The sequence below is a fragment of the Carettochelys insculpta genome, chromosome 16, assembly GCF_033958435.1.
Source record: "Carettochelys insculpta isolate YL-2023 chromosome 16, ASM3395843v1, whole genome shotgun sequence".
NCBI lineage: Eukaryota > Metazoa > Chordata > Testudines > Carettochelyidae > Carettochelys > Carettochelys insculpta.
Window position 1 is genome coordinate 37,041,795 of NC_134152.1, and position 25,375 is coordinate 37,067,169.

The 25,375-nt window shown below is 48.9% G+C and overlaps 2 protein-coding genes across 5 annotated transcripts in view; both read left to right on the plus strand.

Moving 5' to 3' along the window:
* Nucleotides 1-2,095: 2,095 nt before the first annotated feature.
* SLC5A11 (solute carrier family 5 member 11) overlaps nucleotides 2,096-25,375 on the plus strand; it is a 43,583-nt gene continuing 20,303 nt past the window's right edge. Inside the window, exons 1-15 of the mRNA XM_075011256.1 lie at nucleotides 2,096-2,227; nucleotides 3,243-3,314; nucleotides 4,122-4,226; nucleotides 4,793-4,852; nucleotides 5,662-5,766; nucleotides 7,389-7,494; nucleotides 8,371-8,451; nucleotides 8,927-9,132; nucleotides 10,218-10,353; nucleotides 11,303-11,410; nucleotides 12,066-12,216; nucleotides 12,748-12,916; nucleotides 13,730-13,945; nucleotides 15,152-15,308; nucleotides 16,580-17,482. Coding sequence (XP_074867357.1) covers nucleotides 2,096-2,227; nucleotides 3,243-3,314; nucleotides 4,122-4,226; nucleotides 4,793-4,852; nucleotides 5,662-5,766; nucleotides 7,389-7,494; nucleotides 8,371-8,451; nucleotides 8,927-9,132; nucleotides 10,218-10,353; nucleotides 11,303-11,410; nucleotides 12,066-12,216; nucleotides 12,748-12,916; nucleotides 13,730-13,945; nucleotides 15,152-15,308; nucleotides 16,580-16,800 — 2,025 coding nt within the window. The 3' untranslated portion in view covers nucleotides 16,801-17,482. The remainder of the gene's footprint in view (nucleotides 2,228-3,242; nucleotides 3,315-4,121; nucleotides 4,227-4,792; nucleotides 4,853-5,661; nucleotides 5,767-7,388; nucleotides 7,495-8,370; nucleotides 8,452-8,926; nucleotides 9,133-10,217; nucleotides 10,354-11,302; nucleotides 11,411-12,065; nucleotides 12,217-12,747; nucleotides 12,917-13,729; nucleotides 13,946-15,151; nucleotides 15,309-16,579; nucleotides 17,483-25,375) is intronic.
* The window catches only part of LOC142021920 (testis-expressed protein 47-like), a 28,156-nt gene continuing 20,269 nt past the window's right edge, over nucleotides 17,489-25,375 (plus strand). For 3 of the 4 annotated variants that reach the window (XR_012647814.1, XM_075011257.1, XM_075011258.1), the window contains exons 1-3: nucleotides 17,489-17,907; nucleotides 23,255-23,358; nucleotides 24,320-24,384. Coding sequence is in view for 3 of the 4 variants with exons in the window: in XM_075011257.1 (XP_074867358.1) it covers nucleotides 17,547-17,907; nucleotides 23,255-23,358; nucleotides 24,320-24,384 (530 nt within the window). In the remaining variant the exon portion in view is untranslated. Of the gene's footprint in view, nucleotides 18,292-19,884; nucleotides 19,955-23,254; nucleotides 23,359-24,319; nucleotides 24,385-25,375 lie in introns of all 4 variants that reach the window. The other variant, XM_075011259.1, reaches the window with a different exon arrangement.

The window sequence follows — 25,375 nt, forward strand, 5'->3', positions numbered from 1 at the left end:
CAGGATGGAACCACTCCATTGTGCTGTCATGTGAGACTAGCGCGGCGCAGCTACAACATTGCCTTCGTGCAGTGGTGTTGGATGAACTGCAGAGAATCCACACGTTCTCTGGGTTCTTTCACTCATCCAGGCATGAGAAACTGGCCATGCCAGAGCCCGACTTGGTGGGGGACAATTCCACACTGTTCTTGAGGGAGCAGGCAGTGCCTGGGACTGGTAGTTGTTGACTGCTTCCTTGGAGAGGCTGCTTTGTTTCCTTGTGTCGGTATGTGGGCGAGGCCAGTGGCTGTGGTGAAACTGACACCCACGGGCCAGGAGCTCTTCTGGCTCTCACCTCCGCAGGGCTTCTCGAGGCAGAACTCGTTTGTCTGCTCCTCCCTTCCTCAGCACCAGGCAATAAGAGCCTCTTTGTCTGAGGAGCTGAGCCCTCAGCCAGAGCGCACGCTCTGGGGCCTTTGGGGTGAGACAGCCCCCACCTCCGGGGCATTTGATTTCCCTCACAACCAGGCAGCATCATAAGGTGACCTGTTTTGAGCACAAGAGGCCAAAGGCTCCAGCCTGGGTATGACAAGAGAGTGAGGAGAAGCAAACGCTTGGACCCAGCCTCCTGGAAAGGATTTTGTCCTTGAGGTGGAACAGCTTCCTGCAAACCAGCTTTCTGACCCCTTAGAAGGAGTCGGAGCAAGCCCCGAAGGACATAGGCTGTGTCCCTGTTGAAAGGAACCAGCTGCATGGCACTGCAGGGGAAGGAAAGGTAAATCGTCAGTGAGCTAGGGAGCTGGGCAGTGAGGTCCTAGCGGGGGAATCATAGGAGCCCCTGGGAAATCCTGGTTAAAGCCCCCCTGTCAAACTGAAGGGAAGCTGCTTGGGGCAACCTCCTGGTCTAGTTGCCCCCTCTGGTGGTGGCTAAAGCATCCCTGTGGAGAGGACTCAGCCTGGGTTCTCCCCACGCTTCTGCAGAGTAAATGTCTTGCCTTTGCCGGGGACGCAACTGTACGAATGGTAGATTTGTTCAGCTCATTCTCTGGGGGAGGACACCTCTCCTGCAAGGTCTTTGCTCTGCAGCCTGGCTCCAGAGGGCACAAGCTGGATGTGCAGGGCCCTCTCAGCTCACTCAGCAGAGCTCTCCGATCCCAGCACAGACAGCTCCAGCCAGGACACTCAGTGGTTTGTTCACTCTCTGGTGCCACCTCTCCTGGGGCTGGGCTTACAAGAAAGAGCTTTTGTTTCATTGGGAAACAAAGCGATCGTCCCTTCCCTGCTCCCTGGGGAGTGGGTCTGTCACTGGCCAAGGGAGGAATGTCTGTGGAAGCCCCTGGTTGGGAGTTGGCAGCTGGTCCCTTTGACAGCAGCAGAGCAACGCAAGCAAGGTCTGCTGCTCCTCCCTGGTGCCTCCTTGCTCCTCCCAGCCCTGCTGGGGCTACTCTGTCCCGGCGCCTACTAATGCATTCCTGTTTCCTGCTCCTGCCTTGCTGCATGATAAGGAAAGGGTATGGGCAGTGCCTGGATCCCAGCCATTTGGACTCACTTGTGAGGTGGTTCAGACATTCTCTCCTCCTGGGCCCAAGTCCAGCTCTGAGTCAAGGCCTACAGAGAGACTCCCACTGGCTTCCATGCAATCTGGGTCGGGCCCTTTGATGCTAATCCAGAGGACCGACCATCGGGCTGTTGAGCCTTTCATATGCGCTGGTTCCCATGGAAGGAATTGCTCAGCTCTTGTTTATTTCATTCTTTCTGGCTACTCACCGGTATTTCTGTGGCTGCAGCTTCTCTCCAAGGTCAGTACATACACTGCTGCCAAAGCTGCAGCCACAGGGCCCTTCTAGACCCCCAGATCCCAGCCCATCTGTTAGTGCTTGCGCTGCTCCCCCAGCACAGGGTATGAGCTGCTGCACAAAGGTTACACCAGTTGCCCAGTGGAAAAGTCCACTCACCAGTTTGAGACTCCATCCCCTGGTGACCCGAGTGATGATGGAGGCAGGATAGCACATCCTCCCTGCACTGCCATAACAACACAGGTCCCAAGAACAAGTATCCCACTTTTCAACAGATAAATGCATCCAGAGAGAGAAGAACTGGATCCATATGAGACACAATGGAGACCCTTGGTAACACTCCGCCTTCTGTCACTCCCAGCTGGAACCCATTTCCCCAACAGATCTTGGAGTCTGTGGACATTGTTGTTCTTGTTCTGTACTTTGTATTCGTCCTGGCAGTTGGAATTTGGGTAAGATGTTCTTAGAGCCTTTTGTAAGTGTCCTTTTCTATTTCAAGGTAATGGTTGCACAAGTAGCACAAGTGTTTTGTTTTTTTTTTTATACTTAGGCTTTCATTAGGCCTAACTTCACTGACTTCAACCAGCCAAATCAAAGTGCACAGAAATGCTATGTGTTTTTCCCACCTGGTCATCCTGGTCTAGGGATATAATTTCAGCCACTTCCTGGGCGAGCTGTCCAGGTTTAATATTTTTGGAACATTTGAAGTTTGTTTGATGGAAAGAGTATAGACATAAAATGTAGTAATATTGCTAATGTTTGATATCTAGCCAAGACAGAATCCAGCACACATGATTGTCTGCTACAGAGCTGTCTAGGGATCATTTTTACTTGACAATAAGGTTCTGATAGCAGATCCCACAATCTACAAGTACTCTTAAACTGTAGGGAGGACATGAATCAAATTTTTGGAATGGTCTCTGTCACAGGAAAAGGCCAGCCCAGCTGCCTGGAGTTTGGGCAGGAATCGCTGCTCTCTACAGATACAAGTTCAGAACTCATGTAGTGTGATATACAATAAATGAAGACTAAAAAGAGTGAGAGTCCAGAGTTCTAAGTCTAACCCTGAGTATCCCTCTTAGATCAGATGAATAAAACAAGCAATGCTCCTAATCTGCAATGCATTCCTCATGCGTCTGGAGTGATATTTATGTTTATTGCAGAAGACACTGAATCAGGAAGCTGAGATTGTAAAAAACCTTGTATGTGATGCAGACTCAAACCTCTCCATGGTGGCAGTTCCCTTCTGCCCACAACTATTTTTATGGCATCTCTCCTTTCAGATGTTTGACATCCAGGGTCCTGTTGCTGATGCGGTTGAGGGTTCTTCCACCATAACAAACTCACCCTCAACATTCAGCGGGGATGACAGTGCAGGGTCCCTCCAGGCAAACCGTTGTGCTCTGTAATGTTCTGGACAGAACATGGGCGCTCTAAAGCTTTTGTCCTGTTTTTCTGCTTTCCCAGTCCATGTGGAAGACCAAACGAAGCACGGTGAAGGGTTACTTCTTGGCTGGAGGAAAGATGGTTTGGTGGCCTGTAAGTGTCTCCATCAAATTGCCTGTCCCAATATGTCTCAGGGAGACTGAACGGTGCCTTTGTCCTCTCTATGGTCAGGACAGGAGAGCTTGTGACCTGCTTTTTCTGCGTTTCCAAAGCCTGAGGGAGAGGGCACTTTCCATCCTGTCACAGCTCTCACTCTCTGCACCCAGGTAGTTCCTGTTCACTGACTTACAACTAGGCTCATCCATTTCCTCAAGCTTTGAATTGGGGCTTCCAGGACGGGGTGCCTTGGGAGGAAGGGGCATTTAGCTGGGCGGTGAAGGGTTGGGGTTTGATTTGGGATGGGCTGATCATAATTAAGTAAATAGCAGCTGACTGATCACTTGGCATTTCTCTGTTTTATCCCGTGCCCCTTTGCTTATCTTGAGGCTCCCCAGTGGAGGGACCATGATGCTGCGGCTAGGAAGCGGGCTGCTTCCATGCAACCTCACAGCTGAGTGACAGAGCAGGAGGGAAGGAATGAGGTCTGACAGCTACCGGTGTCAGTGAGCCAATGGGGGGAAGAGAAAAGGCAGCAGGGGCTTGGAGAGAGGGGATTCCAGCTCCCACTGATTGTCAGGAACCCGCAGTCTGCCATGTGCAAACCGGGGTTCTGCCATGCCTATGTGGAATGGATCCAATGGAGAGCTAAGTGCAGTGGGAGACCTGGCCCACTCCACTGACATATACGGCTCATTTCTGAGACTCTCCTCACCCCCACCACTGGGCTGAGAACTCGTCCCAAAGTCTGAAAACAATGCCTTGTGCCATCCACAGAACTAGCACCCTCTTTGCCTTTTGCAGGTGGGAGCATCCCTGTTTGCTAGTAATGTCGGCAGTGGGCATTTCATAGGCTTGGCTGGATCAGGGGCAGCGTCAGGCATTGCTGCGACGGCCTATGAGTGGAACGTGAGTACTGCACTACAGGAGTTGCCTGCAGCATCATTGGAAGGTGGATTGCTCCTTTCTAGCTTTTGCCATGTTGCACAGACCTGACTCCAAATGCAGCTGTGTCAGCAGCAGAAGCTGTTTCCGTTTTATGCTGTTATTGCATTATGTGCTAGTGAACCAGGATCGTTAGGGTTGATCTAACATATCTGAGTAAAGGTCCTTGATCTGCTCACTCTGCCTGACACTGCAGCTCCAAGGAGGTCACTAACTCAGGGCAACATTACCTTCTGGGTCAGCACTGTGACAAATCTGTGGCTAGGCACATCTTTGCGGTTATCACTGGCTGCATGCAGCGGTTCCTTGGAAGTCCATAGGAAGAGCAGAAATAGAAGTCAGATCCCTCACTTCCAGAAGCCCATGACTTAGAACATGAGCTAGAAGATCACTGCTAGCTCTTACCTAGTTAGGGCATTTGAACCACAGCAGGACAGCCGTATGTACACATTGGCAGATGTGTGCATGGGCATTAGCCCGTTGGCAACAGCGTTATCAGTGTCTTTGACCTATTTCCTTTTCCTTCTTAGGGAATGTTTTGTGTTTTGGTGTTGGCCTGGCTATTTCTTCCCATTTACATAGCAGCTGGGGTAAGTCTGTGGACCACACGTGTGTATCAGTGACTTGCTTTTTTAAAATTCTTTTAAATCCATGAGGTTTTAAGTGCTGAACCTCCCAGGAAGCCCTGTGCTCTGGGTAGAGCTGCTGAAGCAGCCATGTTCTTGGACACCTCTGCAGGTCTGTTTCTCCTTTGAGATACTGAAGGGAGAAGAGCCTGAGAAAGGCAATCAGTCAGGGGGTTCTCATGGATGAAAAACCATAGTTTAGAAAGGGGATGAAAGAGGTAACAGGAGGATTAACTCATGCTGAGCCCACAGGAGCAATGCCATGTCCTCCAGCCAAGAGCCAGCGCTACTGCCAAAGTCAGTTCCTCGTAAGTGAGATGTCAGGGATGGGTGTTGGCGTGCAGGTGGAAATGGTGCTTCCCTGACACAAGGATGAAGAGGGAGGCTGTGAAGACACTGCCAAGCGACTGGGGCAAGTCTGGCTTTATGTAGCCAGTGGGGCCGGTGATGCTAGGTGGAGTTATGCCAGGGGAACCACTTGGGGCTCTCAATTCCCACATGAAGCAGAGAGTAGAGCTGATCATGTTTTCACGGTCTCAAAAGGGTAGGGAAGCACCTTTCTCAAGTAGCTTCACTGGTCCTCGTGGCAGACCCTAGTGGCAAAATATGGGTGACTCTTCATTGTGTAAGTATGTGGAGCTGAGAAGGACAGTAATTTCTCAACAGATATACCACGTTGCAGCAACTGGTCAGAATTTGTCTAGCACACAGGGTCTGCATTTAGAGGAAGTTATTGTGTTCTATCTCCTCTGATACACTTTCCTTCCCGGCAGGTTACAACCATGCCCGAGTACTTACAGAAGCGCTTTGGCGGCAGAAGAATACAGATATTCCTGGCAATTCTCTATTTGTTTATCTACATATTCACCAAAATATCTGTAAGTAAGAAGAAGGAAAGAGCAGTGAGAAGAGTTCCCTTTGATTGAGACTGTCTGTATTAGATGGAATTCATAAGTACAGCTGAGCCCTGGTCCCCTTGCTGCTGTAGGGCCAGTGAGATTGCGAAAATGTCTGGAAGACTGGAGAAAAGGGACGGATTTCAGTTCTTTCCAGGCATTAGGCCTCACACCAACCCCTGGGAGTCATTAGCTTTGCTGTGGATGGTTGGGGCATTTGCTGCTGTTAGAGGGAGAGCTTGGTAAGGTATCCAAGCACATCAGTCCGGTCAAGGGGAAGCAATCGGTTTCATTTGTCTCTTGCTCAGTTTGTCTCTTGCTCAATTTCGGCATTTGCTCAGTTAATTTGGTTTCTCCTCTGTATGTTGACCACAGCACGACATATGAACCTATGGAAGTAGGGTGCACCCTCAGGCAGACGGAGAGTGCTTGCTGGCTGCCTACTGTAGCAATATATTGCTCCTATTTGCACTCATGCTTTGAATGAGTGATGCATTCACCCTTTGTGCAGGGCTTTGTCAGCTGTTAGTTAACAACCACATAGTTTTCATCAGCTGATGAAAAGAGATGAACAACACCTATCTGGGTGTGTCTCCCTTTACAGGCAGCAGTGGAAAGTGTAGGCTGACACATGCCTCTTGTCTTCCCTCCCTCTCTTGAAACTGAAGATCCCTGTGGTGTCAGACTGGGGCCAGGTGGCTGGTTCTTGGTAGGGTTTTTTAACAGGGAAACAATCAACTATTTTGCTCAAATCCCTAATGACACATTTTCTGAAAGAGAAATTGGATCTTTCCAATCCTTAGTTATAGACTACTGGGATATGCTCATTGATTTACAGCTGGCCAAAGTCATCAGGACATAAACATGCTTTCCTGATCTTCAGGCTACATTTATTCCTAACTCTTCTGCAGTGCCACTGCCTTAGGCCAGTGGGACACAAGGAGGCCAAACAGTCACTAAGCCAAAGCTCTGTAAAAGCACCCATGCAAACCCCTGCTCAGTGTCATCCAGTACCAGGCAGAGGAAAGGAATTTGCATTATGCCAACCCCAGGAGCTCTGGCTGGCTACTGTCCTCAGCTCTCCCCATCCACAGGGCTCCAGCACTTATGGCTGTCCAGTTTCTGACCCTCATCCTGTCACTTCATTGTCCCCTCATGCCTTCGCTCTCACCCCAGGGCCCACTGCTCCTGAGTGGCCTAGCACAGAAGTGACCTGCATCAATAAAAGTAACTTCGTCTTAGAACTCAGCTCTCTCTTGCTTAGAAGCTACCCGCCCCCCCCCCCCCCCCCCCCCCGCCACTGCCACCTGTGCAAAAGGAGCTTTTTCCTCATTGAACTGGGTCTGAAAATTGAACTGAGCTTGGCTGTTCATAAGGAGGGCGGGTAAGGAGGTGAGGCCAAGTTATGGTTTACATGCTGGTTGGAGCAGCTGCCCCTAAGACTGATTGAAAACAGGGAATCATGAGACCTGAATCACACAGGATGGTCCTGGAGAAACACAAGGTTTGTTTGGTTTCACCTATGCTGTGCAACTACTCAGCTACCTGGCATTGCATCCAGAGCTGTCACTGTTGTAATCATTCTATGTATCTTTTCCCATTAGGTTGATATGTATGCTGGGGCCCTGTTCATTCAGCAAGCCTTACGCTGGGACCTCTACGTTGCTGTCATCAGTCTGCTGGCAATCACTGCTGTTTACACTGTTGCAGGTGTGTCTCTATGCTTCAGGTCTTAGGAATGTAATTGCATACGTCTTTGAGAACAGCCATACAATGTACCATCCATCTCCCCATGTAATAAGTATTGAGCAATTTCAGTAAGGTGCTGTTCTTAACGTACTTCCTTCTTGTTAGCCAAGGCACTAAATCTGTCTGCTCTTTACCAAGATGGCTGCTGATAATGAAAAATCTAATAATTCTAACGTGTGTCAAAAAAATTGCTGTCCAGGTGAGAGCAAGTGAGTGTAATTGCACACTGCTGGTGTGAAGCACCTGCTAAAGCCAGGCCACATCTGCCCACAGCTCTCTCTGCTTCCAAGGTGAGCCATACTGAAGGGTTTTCAGCACTTTTCTGTCCTGAAGGTGCAGGAGTATGTGAGTGAGCTCTACCCACAGCCCTAGGAAGCAAGGCGATGTGGGCAAAATCTTCACAACTTGCATGGAAATGGAGCCATGAGAGGAGCAAAGTGTGTGTTCACAATGAATGGAAGTTTCTGCTCTTGCAGTACTTGACCCCGTGATGTGGGCCATCGAGCTACTCTCTTTTCGTTGTGGACTTTTTGAAGCAGTTTGTTTCAGTAAGGTTCTTCCTTGTGGTTTCGGTGCATCTGCCACAGAGGTTTCTGCTGGGGAGTTTGAGTTTCTGGTAACAAATACTGATTCACTGTGGTTCAAAACTTCCAACATTTCAGCCATGGGAGTTAGTCAAACCCTCCCACAGAATGGTCAAAACAACCCACAGAACATCCCAATGTGTCAGGCAAAGCATCATGTTTCTGTCTCTGGGCAACATACTTCAGCAAAGCAGATGTTGTTATACAGAACCATCCCAGTTCCCACAATCTGTCCCTCTTTGTTTTTCTTTAGGTGGCCTGGCAGCTGTGATTTACACAGACACTCTGCAGACTGTCATCATGCTGGCTGGGGCATTAACTCTCATGGGGTTCAGTGAGTATTTCTCTAGTATTTTACTGCTAAAAATACATTTGTTTCTATACCAAATCACTGCAAATATGGATCACTGGAACATGCCATTGAACATTTATCTCGTGTGTCTTTTTGACATATGCACTTGTGTTAGAATATTTTCTAACCAAAACATTTTGTGATAGTTCTTTATAGGGTGAAAAGTATCGGGGTGTTCTATGAAAGATACGAAACCCCACCAAATAAACAGAAGACACCCCTGTGATCTGAGAGTCATATCAAAGCAAACAAACTACTACCTCCTGTAGCCAAGTAACTTGCAGTATTAAAACAGATCTCATTGTAGGTCCTGATCCAACTCCCACTGAAGTTTATCAGGGTTTTTCTTTAGTTTTCAGTGGAAGTTGAATTGGGATCATACAAAGCAAATGGCAGAGAGTGAAAATAATAGTATGGACCTGATAAATGTGGTAACTACTTCCTATTCCCATTTTAGGCTTTGTTAAAATTGGTGGGCTGGAAAGTTTGGAGGCCAAATACTTTAAAGCCATTGCTAGTAACCACAAGGGAAACAGCAGCTGTGGCTTACCAAGAGAAGATGCCTTTCACATTTTCCGAGACCCTGTCACCTCTGACCTTCCCTGGCCAGGAGTTCTGGTTGGAATGACCATTCCATCTCTGTGGTACTGGTGCACAGATCAGGTAGATGAATGTTCACTTCTTAAGATTTGACCATTAGGTTGGGTTTTGAGACATGCCATCTGGCTGTAGAGCTATGCAGAACTTTCATAGCAAACATCTAGGGCTGAGTTTCATTACAAAACCCATACTCAGCCCAGAACCTGGGCTGATTGTCTGTTTCTGTGGAAACTATGTGAAATTTGATGATTTCAACCTCAAACCAGACAAAATTTAATGTCTGTAGCTAAGTTAAACTATTGAGTTTTGGGGTCATTTGAACTCCTATGTAACATGAGGAGCATGTAAAACCCAACCTATAAAAAGAAAAAAGCAGTCCAGTAGCACTTTAAAGACTAACAAAATAATTTATTAGGTGATGAGCTTTCATGGGACAGACCCACTTCTTTTGATAGTATATAGACTAGCACAGCTATCTCTCTGTTACTCTCCAATCTACAAAGTGTGCTTGTTTGAATTTTTTGTGAATCTGCCCCCTTCAAGCTGTGCTGGGCTCCAGTTGGCTTATCTCTAGTTGTAACAGCAGGGCCAACAAGAGCAGAATTGTAACAAAATATGAATCAGATATTTCTGGGGAATTTGTTGATCAATCGCTTTTTAGAGCAAGAGGGTCAATTCACTGGATGTCAGTAATTTACTCCTTGTGCCCGGGTTTGGGAGACAGTAGCTGACAAACCACTTCAAGGCATACAAACGATCCAAAGAAAGAACAAATTCTGGAGGAAAACAATGATTGTGATTTCCACAGCTTAGTTGTGAACACAATGAGATTTCCCTTGAATAAAGGCAAGAAGCGATAGTTAAAGCACTACAGGTGAGTCAGCTAATTTACTGCATGACCCTACAAGTTTCAGAGTGGCCACTGGGAGTTATGAACACTCAGCACTTTGCAGGATCAGATCCTTCATGATGATGATGGTCTGAGTTCCCTGTCAGCTAAATCAATGTAATCCAGAACAGAGTCTGGTCCAGAAGATCCGGTATGGTGCTTTTGGAGCTAGTATGTCCCATTATAAATAGAAACATGTCATCTTCCATCTCTTTACTCTGGTGCAAGTATTGGATCAAACTGTCTTCCTGATTTACAGGTCATTGTTCAAAGGTCCCTTGCAGCGAAAAACCTCTCTCATGCCAAAGGAGGTTCGTTGTTGGCCTCCTATCTGAAGATTTTGCCTCTCTTCATGATGGTGATGCCAGGAATGATCAGCCGGGTTCTCTTCCCAGGTGAGAGTTGAAGAAGAGAAATATTCCTTGTGTCCAGCACTACAGATTGTGATGTCGAGGTGACAGATCCATCAGAATAAGCTAAAAAAATGTAGCAGCTCAGTTGCCAGGAGCCTGAACTTGCAGTTCATAGTGATTTTTTTTCAGATAACACACTATTAATCTACACTCACCTCGTTGTGCAGGGCTCATACTCCTTCATCCTGAACACAAGTCCCAGCTGCCCCAATGGTGTTCCCTCTTGAAACCATGTTTGTGGCACTGAGAAAACAGAAAATAAAAATCCTAAAGTCTGCTCCCTGGATGTTCTAAACAAGTGTATCCCAAAGTGTGGTAGGTGTACTACCAGTGGTATATGAAAGGTGTACCACCAGTGGCATGTGAAAGGATTTCCAGGAGTACATGACAGAAAATAAATTACTAAAAATCAGGAGATAAGCAGTGGAATGGCACTGGGAGAGGGGATATGCTGAAGTTCTGAAAGGGGTATGCAAACGTTTTAAGTTTGGGAAACACTGTTCTAAGCCATCAAGAGTGAGTGAGCTTGCCGAACGGTCAATGTTAGCTTATGTCTGGAAGAAGTCACTATTTTCTCATGGGCTGGGTCTACACTTGTTCCTTCTTTTCGAAACGGGTATGCTAATGAGCGAGTTTGAAAGATGCTAATGAGGCACTGCAATGAATATGCAGCACCTCATTAGCATAATGGTGTCCGCGGTGATTCGAAAGTGTCGCGCACCGCCCGTGGAGACGGGACCTTCCGAAAGGATTCCCCCCCAAGTTTTCAAAAGCCCTTTTTCCTATCACCAGGAAGGAACAAGCTTAGAGTTTCTCGTGTATGTGTATATATGCTTCAGTGTCTGCTGGATGAGTTTCACTCCATGGTTACTGTCTGGACATATTTGTTTCTTGTAACTATTGGATTATTTCTCCCCCATGTCTATTGCAGACCAGGTGGCTTGTGCAGACCCAGAAATCTGTCGGAAAATCTGTGGCAACCCATCTGGCTGTTCTGATATTGCTTACCCCAAACTGGTCATAGAACTTCTGCCTCTAGGTGAGAAATTTCACTAACAGGCACATGACCTACACCAAGCAAAGCAAAGATTGTAGGAAATGTATGGAGAGGAATATAAATTAGTCACGCTGTTGGGATAGATATTGAGCCTGATGGGTAACTGACGAAAAAGGAAAAGCACGCAACAGGGCATACAGTGGCTGTGAAAGGCCTCTGCAGGGGAACAGGCATCCAGCATTCAGGAAGTCTTCTCCTGTCACCTGGGCATGACTGATTCCCTAGAGGATGAGGACATTGTAGAGCCCAAGTGCACTGAGTTACATGTAACCCTAAGGGGAGCACAGTCACTATACCACAGGTGTGTGCAGATGGATGGGGTCTCTCCCTTGCATCTCAGCCACCTTGCTGAGCCAGCCACCTACCAGAGGAGAATACAGACTCTGCCCATGCAGACAGAGATAGGTTGGTGCAAGAGGGAAAACAGGTAAGTTCACATAGCCTGTGAGAGAATTTGCTGTCCAGGACTCCTGGGAGGGCAGTGTAGGTGGCAGTCCCTCAGCATACAGGAAGGGGTGAGCTCAGCAGGGAGGTTTGGTCTGAGAGGTTTGGCTGATGAGGGTGAAGTTGGACCCTTCGCACAGGGTCTGTATATTCATTGTTACTAGAGCATATGCGCCTCTCCCTTTGCTTTCAGGGCTCCGGGGCCTCATGATGTCTGTGATGATTTCAGCACTTATGTCCTCCCTGACCTCCATCTTTAACAGCTCCAGTACCATATTCACCATGGATCTCTGGCGGCACTTCCGGCCCTGCTCTTCCGAGTGGGAGCTCATGATTGTTGGCAGGTGCGGTGCTCTTGGGCATGGCGTGATAAGTCAGAGAGTCTGTTTTGGAGATGTTTTGCACCACACTGTGCTCCTTGGGGCTCTGGTGTAAACTGAAAGCTGCTTCTCAATCCTCAGAGCCCATTGCTCCAAACCTGCCCTGCAAGAACTGAGCAGAATATGGCCCTTCCAGTCCAGGGTACTTATTTCTGTTGCCAATGGTACATTTCCTTTCCCAGGTTGCTCATGGGAATGGATCTGGCCCAGCAAATGGTTGTAAGTTCTAGCAGCAGAAAGAGGATTTAGGAAATGGAGGTGGCAGAAAGGCATGCAAGGTGGCAAGGACAGCAGCATCTAGATGTGGGTGTTTGTGCGAGGCTGCACTCTGACAGAAGGGGGCACGACCCTGCTGGACAAAGGCCAAAGATGGGGAGCACCATCAGGCAGATCTGAGAGAGGAGGAAGCTGTTCCAGGAGGGGAGGTCTTGGAGGAGACCCTCCTGCTGAGGCAGGGGCAAGGGCCAGCAATTACACTGTCTTTTTCCTGAGCAGGGTGTTTGTGCTGCTGCTCGTGGTGGTGTCCATTCTGTGGATCCCACTGGTGCAGGCCAGCCAAGGAGGGCAGCTCTTCATTTATATCCAGACGATCAGCTCCTACCTACAGCCCCCTGTTGCCATGGTTTTTATCCTGGGGTGTTTCTGGAAGAGAACGAATGAAAAGGTAACCCTGGGGCCAGGTCCAGCACAGTTCTGTTTGTGCCAGGTACTCGGCCTGTCTTTCTACTGTGTTTGTGGCCAAATAGGCAGGCAGGTAGACCAGCTGCCATGCATTGCTGCTGTGCCCCACCCTTGTGGGCTTTCTGCCGAGTAGCTGTACTCATGTGAGGAGCATCATGTGACGGCCATGCAGCAGGGAGCATTTCCTGCTGCTTCCTTGGCTGTGCTGGGAGGAGAGAGAGCAAACATTGTAAGGAGCCTTTCACCACCAGAGGAGCAGCTGTTTACAAGCCATGGCCTTCCACTGGTGTAACCCAGGACTTGGAGTCTATGGGGGTGGAAAGTCAGTTGGGTGAAGGGAGCGCAGAGGGTCCCACAACCTCCAGTCCTCTGTGGAAACTGGAGCTGGCTAGTACAGCCCCATAAAAGACGGTGCTGGAGGAGGATTGTGGCCAGGCTCTGGAGCATCCTCAGGACAGTCTTTGCTAACAGAACTCCTGTGGAGCAGCAGCCACAGTTAGAGCACCCCATGACTAGGGCAACCATTGGGCAGGGTAGTGTGCCAGTAGGGCTAGGTAGCGGCTCCTCTCCACCAGAAGGGCAGGTCAGCAGGACATGGGGTGTTGTGTGTATAAGGGAGAATAGTATAAGGAGGAGAAAACGTAGCAATCTCAGAAGCCTGTCCCTGTGGTCAGAATGTACCAGTTGTGACTAGCATATCTCGCTCCTGCCAGCACTCAGCCCGAGAGCCAGCATGGCCAGATACAAGGCAGATGTATGTTTCCTGTTCCATCAACGAATGGTCTTCCCTTCCCAGGGCGCGTTCTGGGGCCTGCTGACTGGCATACTGCTGGGCTTCATCCGACTGGTGCTGGACTTTGTCTACGTGCAGCCCCAGTGCGGGGAGCCAGACCACCGGCCAGCTGTAGTGAGATATGTGCACTACCTATACTTCTCCATGATCCTCAGTGTCATCACGACAGTCACTGTGGTGGTCGTAAGCCTGCTCACAGAACCTCCCACAGAAGCAATGGTGCGTCTCCCACACCCGGTTTCTGTCAATGTTTTTAATGGACATCCATTATGCACCGTGAGGCTGGATGTTCTCCTTCCTCCTGTATGCATGGGAACACTTGTGATCCTGTATCAGATCACTGGTCTGTCTAGTTTGGCATCCTGCCTCCCTGCTCTGCCTGGTGTCAGCATGGGTCCTCAAGTCCAGAGTCCCACCTCCAGGAGTGGCCAATACCTGGATGCTCTGGACAAGGGCCTCAGACTCCAATATGTGTATTTCAATTCATGATGAGTTTGCTTCTTTCATATTCATTGTCCGAGAGGCTTTGGCCACTGGGACACCTAATTAACTTCCTCAAAGAGCTGCAGCTGACTGGTGAAATTATTTTTCCTTATGGAGTCCCTTACCTAGATCTTGTCTGAGCACAGTGGAAGCAACCTCCCTGCTTCATCTGCCTACAGCAGGGGGCAGCAGCCTGTCTGAGGCGGAGTGCTGAAATTTGACCTTTTGACCGCTATGTACGGTCTGAGTGCTGGTGATACCTTTTACAGTCACTGATAGTCCTACTTACAGCAGCTTCATTCATAAATACATTAAGGTGCAGGGCATTACCATTCCAGTGATGTTTGGTAGCAGTAGCTGGTCTTTTGTTAATCCACAGGCAGCACAGCTTTGAGCAAGCTCCCGGCTGCATGGGGGAGGAGAGGCAGTGCTGAGCTCCCACCCTGCATGCCGGTGAAAATCAGCTAGCGTGCCGCTCTTGGCGATTGTGCCGGGAGTTGTTGACCACTGGCCTACTGAGACTGTAAACCCCTGTCCAATGCTGGATCCATGTGATATCCCAGATAACATGAGCTCAGAGATCTTGTAAAGCCTATATGTGGTGTGCTCTTAGCTTTGTATGGTGGATCACAGCAGAGTTTTAGTAGGAACCACCCTCATCAGCAACGTAGCAGTGAAGTAAAATCAGATCACAGTTTAATTTAGATAAACTGCAACTTTCAGGGCTGTTCTGTTTCGTGCTTCATTTGGCCTCCTCATCGCTACTTTCATAGTACCTTGTCCATGCATCTAGCACCAGTGGAGCTGCCCGGGTTTGGAACTAGAATTTGTCCCTAAGTGTTTAGAAAATGAAAGAGCTGCTCAAAGTTGTTTTACAGCTGAGGTGTCGCCTTTAAGCAACCATAGGAGCAGTTCTCTTTAACAAAGCTCTTCATGCCGCAGATCAGTCGTCTCACCTGGTTCACGCGCTGGGATCAGCCACCCAAGAAACACCTAGCAATCAGAACTTCTGATACTGAAAGTGGAGTATGTAAGTCTGAGCATTCACCTGCCCAGCTTGATATTAGTGTTATTCCTGAAAATACTTCCAACAATACAGGTAAGTGCCCTGTTACACTATGCAGCATGCACTGTGTAAAGGCAGGAAATATTAAATATATCTTGCTATTTACAGATTTCTATGTATTCCCAATGCCGAATGACTTTTTACCTTCAAAGACTAAGGATCAGGGCTATATTTATCATGTGGGTTTTTTTACAGTATCACATATACAAGTTGAACCTCTCTCATCCGGCACCCTTGGGACCTGACTAGTGCTGAATCAGAGAATGAGAGAATTTGCTGGATGATGGGAGGTCACTGTTGTCTAGCAGCATTACCAACGCTTTCACTGCTTACTGGGCTCTTAGAAGATATTTAGGGGTAAATACAGCTAAATACAAGCTAAATACAAGCACAAGAACACTGAGATCCAGGACTCGTGGCTGTAAATAAACTTGATAGGACCACGGGAAATTTGGCCACGCCCATGGTAAATGGTAATCTGGCTAAAATCATGCCAGATTACAGATGTTGCCTGATGAGAGTTTTGGATTAGTGAGGTTCAACATGTACTTGCAATGGAGCAGGGAACCCATATTCTGCACTATGAAATAGTCCTGTTAGTATCTGCGGCTGGGAGAATTGGCTGGGAAATGAAAAAAAAAAAAGCTGATATTGCCACAAAATCCCATTCCTGTTTTTATTGGTATTTTCTGACTAGCCCTGGGCAAGATGCCAAAGAGAGCAGAACTCTGGGCAGGATGCAAAGCAGAGTTTGCAAACATTTTTTTTAAATTGAGGATTAATGTAGTAGTGTTACGTGCACACTAATGTAGATCCTTATTCTGCAGTTCTCACAAATCCAGAGAGGATTGTCAGGTTTTTGCAAAACTTTCACTATTATTTAGGTGGCTTTACAGCATTGGCCAATACATATTCCTTTATGGGCAATGAAATTCATATTAAATTCTGCAATAAACTAATGCAGTGGTGCTGACTTAGCCTTTTGTGACTGGTGTTATAACACCCTCCTTCCCCCCTGCACTGTTGTCTGATTACTTTATGGTCATGCATACCCTAATCTTCAGCAGTATAGGGGGAATTTGCATTCCCCTGCCCTAGCTCTGGCCCAAAGTGGGTTTGACCATACAGAAGCAAACAGAAGATGACGAGTACAGCCATGTTTTCAGATTTGGCTTTAGTATTTCTTAAACTGTTGGGCACAGCAGGGTTTGACTTTTGGAGAAGAATGACATTGAAGTAAGAAACAGAAATTACTGTAATGTCTAACTAGGGAATTTTCACTTCACTAAAAACTATCGTTGTAGGTGGGACTGGTACTCAGCAAAGGTCTAAAGTGATGAGAGTCTTCTTGTGGCTGTGTGGGATGGAGAGCAAAGAAGAACATCCTCCTGAAAACACAGTTCCTGCCAGCCCTGAACTTGCTGTGGCTTCATTGGAGGAGCAGCCTTTGGTGAAACACATTCTGAACATCAACCTGATAATATGTATATGTGCCGGCATTTTTCTCTGGGGCTACTTTGCATAGTAGCTTGCCAGATGATTCAAGGGCCACTGTCAACTAACTTCAGGCCCCCAAATTAAGATTGGCATTAATAGTAACAATATTATTATTGACAGTTCAGTGCGACTTGTAATCCACTCATATTTCATAGTGAAAAAACAAATATTTTGTTACACTTAATGAAGCACTCAGTCCTGAGAGCTGCTGAGGTTCTTCATCTTCTGTCTGTGGTAATGAGATCCGGTCTGAGGGAGTGATAGGATGTATGTGTATAAGGGGTTGAGGGAGGTTTAAGAAGCAGAAAGGGATTGGTTGTTTCACATCTTCTTGATAGTTTTGCACTTAAAGCACTGGGGATAAAGATCTGCCTGACACGTGTAAAGCACTTAACTTCTCTGTGCCTTTACTATCACATCTGTAAGAACGGGTACTAATAATCTTTCCCCACCTCCAAGCAGTGCTCAGGATCAGTGTCGTTTGCAATGTGCTCAGATACTGTAGAGATGGGGACAGCCATTGACATAGAGGTAATATATCCATTTCGGAAAACAAAACTTTATTTTCAAAATGTGCGCACAGACACTGCCGGTAAGCGCCCGCGCTGCCATGCGGTACAGCCCGTCGGCTTCCTGCGGCTCTCCCGCAACGCCGCTCGCACTAGCGTTAATAACAGGTTTTCAAAAGTTGCGTCTGCCTACGAGAGTCGGTGAGTTTGTGAATGGGGGCAGCGAAACGTTCTGCAGAGCTGTAAACCCAGACCCGGTGTGGGGATGGGTCCGGGCCCCCGCACACCAAGGAGTCCCTGCGGCGCCGTGCAGGCGAACCGCTGTTTCGCAGCACGAGCTTTCGGGGGCAAAGACCCGCTTCGTCACGCGCCTCACAAGGCGCTTAGCTTCTTCAGCCCTTCCAGGCCGCCGAACCGCGGCCCGGCGGGACCCACGAGCGCTCGCGGGGCGCCCTACGGGCTCAACCGGCATTTCGCAGCAGCGGCAGCTCTGCTGGGCAAAGACCCGCTCGCTCGGCCGCCGGTGCCGCCGAGCGCTCATGCTCCGCACCCCGGCCCGGCTCGGCCCCCAGGCGCCGCCGGACTGAGGCCACCGCCCGAGGGCTGCCCGGCCAGCGCCGAGCGGGGTAAGGCGCGGCGGGCAGCGGGAGACGCGAGGCAATGGCGGCGGCCGTGAGGGGCTGCGGCCGGCGGGAGCTCGGGCCTGGGGCCCGGATCTGAGCGGGCAGCAACGAGGCGGCGCGACCCGGCCGTGTGCTGAGGCGGCTGCAGCGGGGGGCGGGGCCGCGTTCCCGCCGCGCGGTAACGGTAACGGCAACGGCCACGGCCTCAGCCTCGGCCTCGGCCTCGGGCCGCGCGCCCCCCCCCGGCTGAGCCGTGCGGCCGCCATGGCGGGTTTCCGGGCGCCGCGGCGGGAGGGGCCGGACCGGGCCGACTCCCTGGTGCCCGCCCCGCCGCCGCGGAGCAACCTGCTGAGCGCGCTGGAGGAGAAGCGGCGGCTGCAGTTCAAGGTCGGGGCGGGGGTTGGGTCGTGGTGGGGTGGGGCGGGGCGGGGGTAGGTAGGTAGGTAGGTAGTGGGGGGGAGGCAGGTGTGGGGCGGGGCGGGGCAGGGCGGGGGGTTGGGTAGTGGTGGGGCGGGGCAGGGTGGGGGTAGGTAGGTAGTGGTGGAGGGCACAGGTATGGGGCGGGGCGGGGGGGTTGGGTAGTGGTGGGGCAGGGCAGGGTGGGGGTAGGTAGGTAGTGGTGGAGGGCACAGGTGTGGGGCGGGGCGGGGTGGGGCGGGGCGGGGCAGGGGGGTTGGGTAGGGGTGGGGCGGGGCAGGGTGGGGGTAGGTAGGTAGTGGTGGAGGGCACAGGTATGGGGCGGGGCGGGGGGGTTGGGTAGTGGTGGGGCAGGGCAGGGTGGGGGTAGGTAGGTAGTGGTGGAGGGCACAGGTGTGGGGCGGGGCAGGGCGGGGGGTTGGGTAGGGGTGGGGCGGGGCAGGGTGGGGGTAGGTAGGTAGTGGTGGAGGGCACAGGTATGGGGCGGGGCGGGGGGGTTGGGTAGTGGTGGGGCAGGGCAGGGTGGGGGTAGGTAGGTAGTGGTGGAGGGCACAGGTGTGGGGCGGGGCGGGGTGGGGCGGGGCAGGGGGGTTGGGTAGGGGTGGGGCGGGGCAGGGTGGGGGTAGGTAGGTAGTGGTGGAGGGCACAGGTTTGGGGCGGGGCAGGCGGGGCGGGGGGGGGGGGGGGAAATGGCAGCTGCCTTCTGGCTGGGGCTGTTTTGCCTGTGTGCGCCTGGTAGCTGTCAGAGGCGGTGCCCCACACTTGCCCCACAGGCAGAGTGGCCTGTCCCTGCCCCCCAGAAGCCCCATGCCGCCTGGCCTGTCTCCCCCATCATGCCCATGGCCCACAGTCTAATCCAGCCCGTCTCTTACCCCTTGCCCTGTCCCCATACCCTACCCTGTCCTTGGCTTCTGGCTGCATGACCCAGAAGCTAGGCCCAGCTCATTTCTAGCTCGCCCCTTCAGGTGTTGTGAGCCTGTCACCTGGAGTCATCACTTGGGGTCTTGAGTAGGGTCCCATTAGGTAAGAGAGGTGATAGATGCATTCATGCACCAGCCCAGTGCAAGGGCTCTTCGCTGTGCCCCTTTGTCCCCCCATCCCCTTACATAGCATTCTGAAATGTAGCCCCATGGGAGAAAGGTCCCAATATCCCCATGTAAGACCTTGTGCGGTCATTTATCCCTCTGCAACAAAGTGTGCAATGTTGCCAGGCTAGAACAGCACTGGTTTGCACCCATTTTGTGCAGCGATAAATGACTACACAACAATGGTTCCTAGGTAGGCCAGTAATATAGATAATGACATTGCAAGACCATGGAGAATGAGCCCCTCAGGAATCTGGATTCCTTTATGTTCCCATCTCTTCCTCACTTTTGCTGTGTGAACTTGGACAGGTTACTTCTTTCCACTCTCTACAAGGTGGTTTTTAGCCTGGCTAATCTTCATCAGTGCTTATGAAGTGCTCAAGTACTTGAGTGCCCTAGAATGTCTCCCAGTTAAAATGGTCAGTGCCAGGGAACAATTGCTTTTACATAAACACTTGCGATGTTCTTTCCTGGCTAGAAGTTCCTGCTGCACAGATTGTTTTTTGTTGCCAAGCTATCACAAAGAGCAGACAGGCAAGAGGTCACAGGTACGACAATATCTTTTCATCAATCTGCCTTTTGACTATTTGAATGGCAAGAGCCTTGCCTTAGGGGAGCAGACTCTGGTAGAGGAGTAGTAGAGACATTCCGGGGCTATCCTGCAGAAACAACTGCTCTCTTGTGTTCTGTGTCATTCGTCTTTTAAAAACAGGATAGAGTTCCCAGTACAGCTTGAATGACAAACAACAAATGTATATACTTAAATAACATCCACTTCCAACAGGGCCTGGGAGCATGGGTACTGACTTGGGGCTGGAGCACCTACTGGGAAAAATTAGCGGGTGCTCAGCACCTGCAGGCAGCCAAAGTATCCCTTACCACTAGTGCTTCTCATCCATCAGTGGCCTTGTTGATCAGCTTCAGGAAGCTCTGGGAGGATGGGGAATGGGACATGTTTGGGAAAGAGGTGAGGTGGTGACTTGGAGGAAGGGTGGAATGGGGTTGGGACCTAGGATGTGGAAGGTCGGGTACCCCCCAGCTAGAAGAGAAGTCATTGCCTGTGCGTGGGAGAATACACCTCTCCCCTTGGATCCTGTAATAAAGCTAAATTGCCTTTCAAGTAAATCCAGGTATATTGCTGATTGCTGACTACAACAACTAGGCTTATTCCTTGATTAAGTAGTTGGGGGCTGGTAGAACAAACCTTGCCATACAAATACATTTCTCATCTATGCCACTATTATAAATGACACATTCTTCTTCACACCCATCTCTATTACTACTACCATCCCTGACAGGGACAGCAAACCTGTGATACCAGAGAGAAGACATGCATTTTTTAAAGTGCTGCTAAACTCCACACACCTTTCAGTGCCATGTCGATTATTCTCAGCCACACAGCAATGTCATGGCTGAAGATGACCTGACTCCATTATTTTCACAGCTTCACCCCAAGGGGAAAAAATAAGCACATTGACCTCACTTTATTCTGAAGACAATGAAGAAAGGTTGAGGGAATTGGGACTGTTTAGTCTGCAGAAGAGAAGACTGAGGGGGGACTTGATAACAGCCTTCAACTTACTGAAGGGAGGTTGCAAAGGGGCTGGAGAGAGGCTGTTCACAGTGGTCATGGATGGCAGAGCACGGAACAATGGTCTCAAGTCACAGTTGGGAAGGTCCAGGTTGAACATTAGGAAAAACTTTTTCACTAGGAGAGTGGTGAAGCATTGGAATGGTCTACCCAGGGAAGTAGTGGAGTCTCCATCCCTGGAGGTGTTTAAGTCTCGCCTCGACAAAGCCCTGGCTGGGCTGATCTGATGGGTTTGGCCCTGCTTAGAGCAGGGGGCTGGACTCGATGGCTTTTTTAGGTCTCTTCCAGCTCTATTGTTCTATGATTCTATGACCTAAAGGTTGTGAATAGGAACACCTCTTCAACTTAAATCCAATGCATCATGTACGCAGAGGGGGCAGGGGTGGCTGCACATATGGTAGAGAAAGACAGCAGGTTTTCAGCATACCTCTTTTGTACGGTATAACAAGCAAACAGTTAGAAAACCCAAGAACCTTCAACACACTGATTGCTCCATAAGCCAAACTTGAGGAGTGTGTGAAAGTAGTTGACATTTCCTTCTGCCATCAGGCCATGGTAGTGGTTTTGATGATTCATTAAACCATTTGTTCTCTACCGTTACAGTAAGTAGTAATTTTTCAGTTACTCACCAAAGTGAGCTAGCTTTGTTCTCAGCAATTTTGGACTTGGTATGTGTAGGGCTGATGGACCTGGGTCATCAGCTGCGACCTTAGGGGATAAAGCCATGTGCTGTACCATGTGAGCTAAAAGCCAGCTGGTTCTCAGCTAAGGCTGTAGAGCAGAGACTTCACTCTCCCTTGTGAGTGGTCTCTTGTCTCTCTGGGGTTACAAATTAATTCAAACAACATGGAACGTAGCAATTACTGTGATGTATTAGACCTCTATACCAGCAGAATAATGATTTAATAGTGGTGTTTTCGAAACTTAAAATATTTGCATATCCCTTTCAGGACTTTGGCCTTATCGGCATGTCCACTCTCCCAGTTCTGATTTTTAGTAATTTATTTTCTTCCTTTGAAATCCTTCCACGTACTACTGGTGGTACATTTACCACACTTTGGGAAACATAATATTTGAACAAAAAAGCAGTCAAGTAGCACTTTAAAGACGAATGAAATAATTTATTAGGTGAGCTTTCATGGGACAGACTATTCGTGGGTCTCTCCCACGAAAGCTCACCTAATAAATTATTTCATTCGTCTTTAAAGTGCTACTTGACTGCTTTTTTGTTTTGATATTATGTAGACTAGCACGGCTCCCTCTCTGATAATATTTGCACGTTCCTGCTGCAATGGTAGGGGACAGCCCCTAGATGGCAGCCTGGTCACCCTCTTGAGCAGGTCTAATTCTATGACAGAGTCTTTTCCTCCTCCCCTTGCCCCTCTTTCAATTTTGGTTAAGCATCTGTCCTAAACTGTGGCCATTACACAGTCATAACAAATGTGTCATTCAAGGGATAAGCAATTTACAGACTACCAGTAGAGCAATAGTCTGTTTACAGTTAAACCTACTGTTTGGTTAGATACTAATGCAATAAGTTATCACTTGAGCAGAGTCCCTTCTTAATACTAAAAACTGTGTAAAACTGGAACAAATGAGGGCACAGCTATCAATAAGCAGCCTTGAAGGGAAAGGGGAGATCTTTATCTTCAAAGCAGAAGACTGTCTCTGCTAAATCCAATGATTAGTGTAGCTTGAATCCTTTTATGACTGAAGATACCATAGGTAGTGGTGCCATTGTCAAACAGCTATACATTTAGCTCCTGCAGCTAGCCAGAGGCAATGAGTCTTGTCCATGCACACTTGTAAAACTCCGACAATAGCTAAGGGAAACTCTGGGTACTCTTTGTCACGCACCTCGGCCAATACACAGAGTATTACAGTTTTAGATGCACCATGTCAGGACTAAGCCTATTGCTGAATCACTGAAATATTGTTAATTAAACTAATTGCTAATTAATCTGATTATCTGGCCCCAGTTTTACTGAGTATGATACTTGAGCAAAGCCAGTTCACTAAAAGTTAGGAGCCTTGTTTCTTCCCTGCATAGTTGGCTCATGTGCATAGGAATAGATTTCCCAAGGAAATTATTATTTTTAATGTTTCTTCTTAGAGTGTTAGGTCAGTCACCTAGTTAGTGACTGTGACAGTAATGGCCTGGGGTGGGGAGGTGTGTGGAATGCTAGTTTTTGAAAGGTATGCACTATTCCCATATGACAGACAAACCTGTGTTTTTGTTTTGTTTTGTTTAAATGAGGTTACCATGAAAGACTGTTTCAGAACATACTAAAATACCACCTAGGGGAACCAGTCTCAGGTCTACTTCTCCTCTATCCCAGATGCATCCTTCATATACTAGAGGTAGGTTAAGTAGACTATCTTTGATACTACATTCTATAACCTTGGACCTCCCCCAGAGAAAACCATATGCCTAATTCCAGTGAAAACACCTCAGTTTTTTTTCTGCCTAGCCATCCCTGTTGACCTTGGCTATGGTGTAGTGAATATAGTGCAAGGCAGCCTCTAATGGTCTTGTTTATTTAGGGCATTAAAGAAAAGGACTGGAACCTTAAAATGGATCCAGTGGTGTCAGTGTAGGTTGACCATCCATCGTGTTTTTCCCAGGACAGCCCCTTATTTAAGCTGCCTCACAGGCATCCTGACATTTTTAAGAAAATGGGCTAATTGTCCCATACTGTGTGGTCTTCTGTTCCCTGGCATGTCGTGTTTTGAAGTGGCAGCCCCATTACTAGGGAGCTCCTCTTCTGGGTGGCTACCCCATTCCCTGGCGCCTAACAGAGGCAGCCTCGTCTGCCAGGGAGCTCTGCCATGGGGCGCCCTCTTCACTCACTGCCACCCCCAGTGGGAGGTTATGGAGACCTCCATCCTCCACTCCCCCTCATCAGGAGGCTGCAGAGCCTGGTGCGCTGCCCCCCAGCACTAAGGATCCCTGACATGCAACAGCAGCCCCAATCCCTGGGGGCCAGGGTCCCGTATTTGTCATAGAGCAGTGGGGTCCCCCTATGTTAGTAACTGAGAACTGTCTCTGGGACATTTCACGCTGTTTCAGAGTATTCAAGTAGTGCCCACAAGTCATCACTCTTCGTGAAGAAGGTGGAATATCATTTGCTTGAATACCACAGGAAATGGTGTCTCCCACCTCTGCCTTAGCATTTGGACTTTCCTCTGTTCCCTCCTCAGCATCTGTGATGAGCCTGGAAATGCACCATACATCACTAGCATCTCATCAGGTTTTTTTTAATAGTAGTTCCATTGCTCTTTAATCTGAACTTTTGTATCTACTCCACTTTTTCCCTTGCAGTCCTCCAGTGGCACATTGTATCATATCCTCCACGATCTAGCTTCTCTCCAAAAGCAAGGGTCCTGGTAAGCATTTCAGAAGGGCTCAAAGGAATCAGCTCACATGCAATAAATTGTAATGCACAAATGACAAGGCCTTTACTAGGGTTATATTAATTATACTAAATGTTTATTTTAAGTAGAGAATAGCTTAGTATTTCCTCCTGTTTAACACCTAGAGACCATGGGTTAAATTTTAATTTTAGTGTGAAAAATATTTTCTTCATTTACATTCATCTGTGTACTACCTACCTGGTTTCAGATGCTTTGTGCCTCTTTCTTTTGCAAGGAGAAAGGGCTTTTTGCCCCTTTTAGTACCTCATACTTAAGGCCTGACAAGTTTCATAAGAGAGAGAGACCTGCGGCAAACCGTAAAAAGCAATCCTCCCCTATGAAATCTGAACTCCCCTGCTGTTGGGCAGCTGGAGCTGCTAGTCTGGCTGTTGTGGGGAGGGACAGAATGCAGTGAGACAACCAGACCCACCTCCAGAGACAGTGTAAAAATGAGTGATACACCATCCCTTGTATGCTGCAGCAACACAGGAGATAGGCTCTGGTCTCCTGTTCCCCTGTAACTCCCCAGCAGCTCCTGCTGCACCTCCAGGTGCCACGCCTGGAGCTTCCTTCTGCATTGGCTTCTGGTGGGCAGTAAGCTTTCACTCCCACCAGAAGCAGTTTGGTTTCTGGCCCCCTCCTCTCCTGCTACAGGTCAGGACTTCTTCCCTTGGAGCATCTGCTCCTGGTGGCTGCAGCTGCAGTCTAGCTAGACCTCAGGGTTACCTGTAGGGATTTCTGCCTGGCACATTCTTCCAGGGTTGGGACTCCCGCTTTTTCCAGGAATAGGATTGCTCCTCAATAAACCTCACAGAAAAGAGAAAACAGAAACTGGGAGTAGTACTCTCTTTTGGCACAGCTAAATCAACACTTAACTTTGGAAAACTAGAAGAAAATGTTACTGGAAACCAAATTAACTATAGCCTTGTTTGTTGAAACGTAGCAAATACGAGTTTATAGGGGG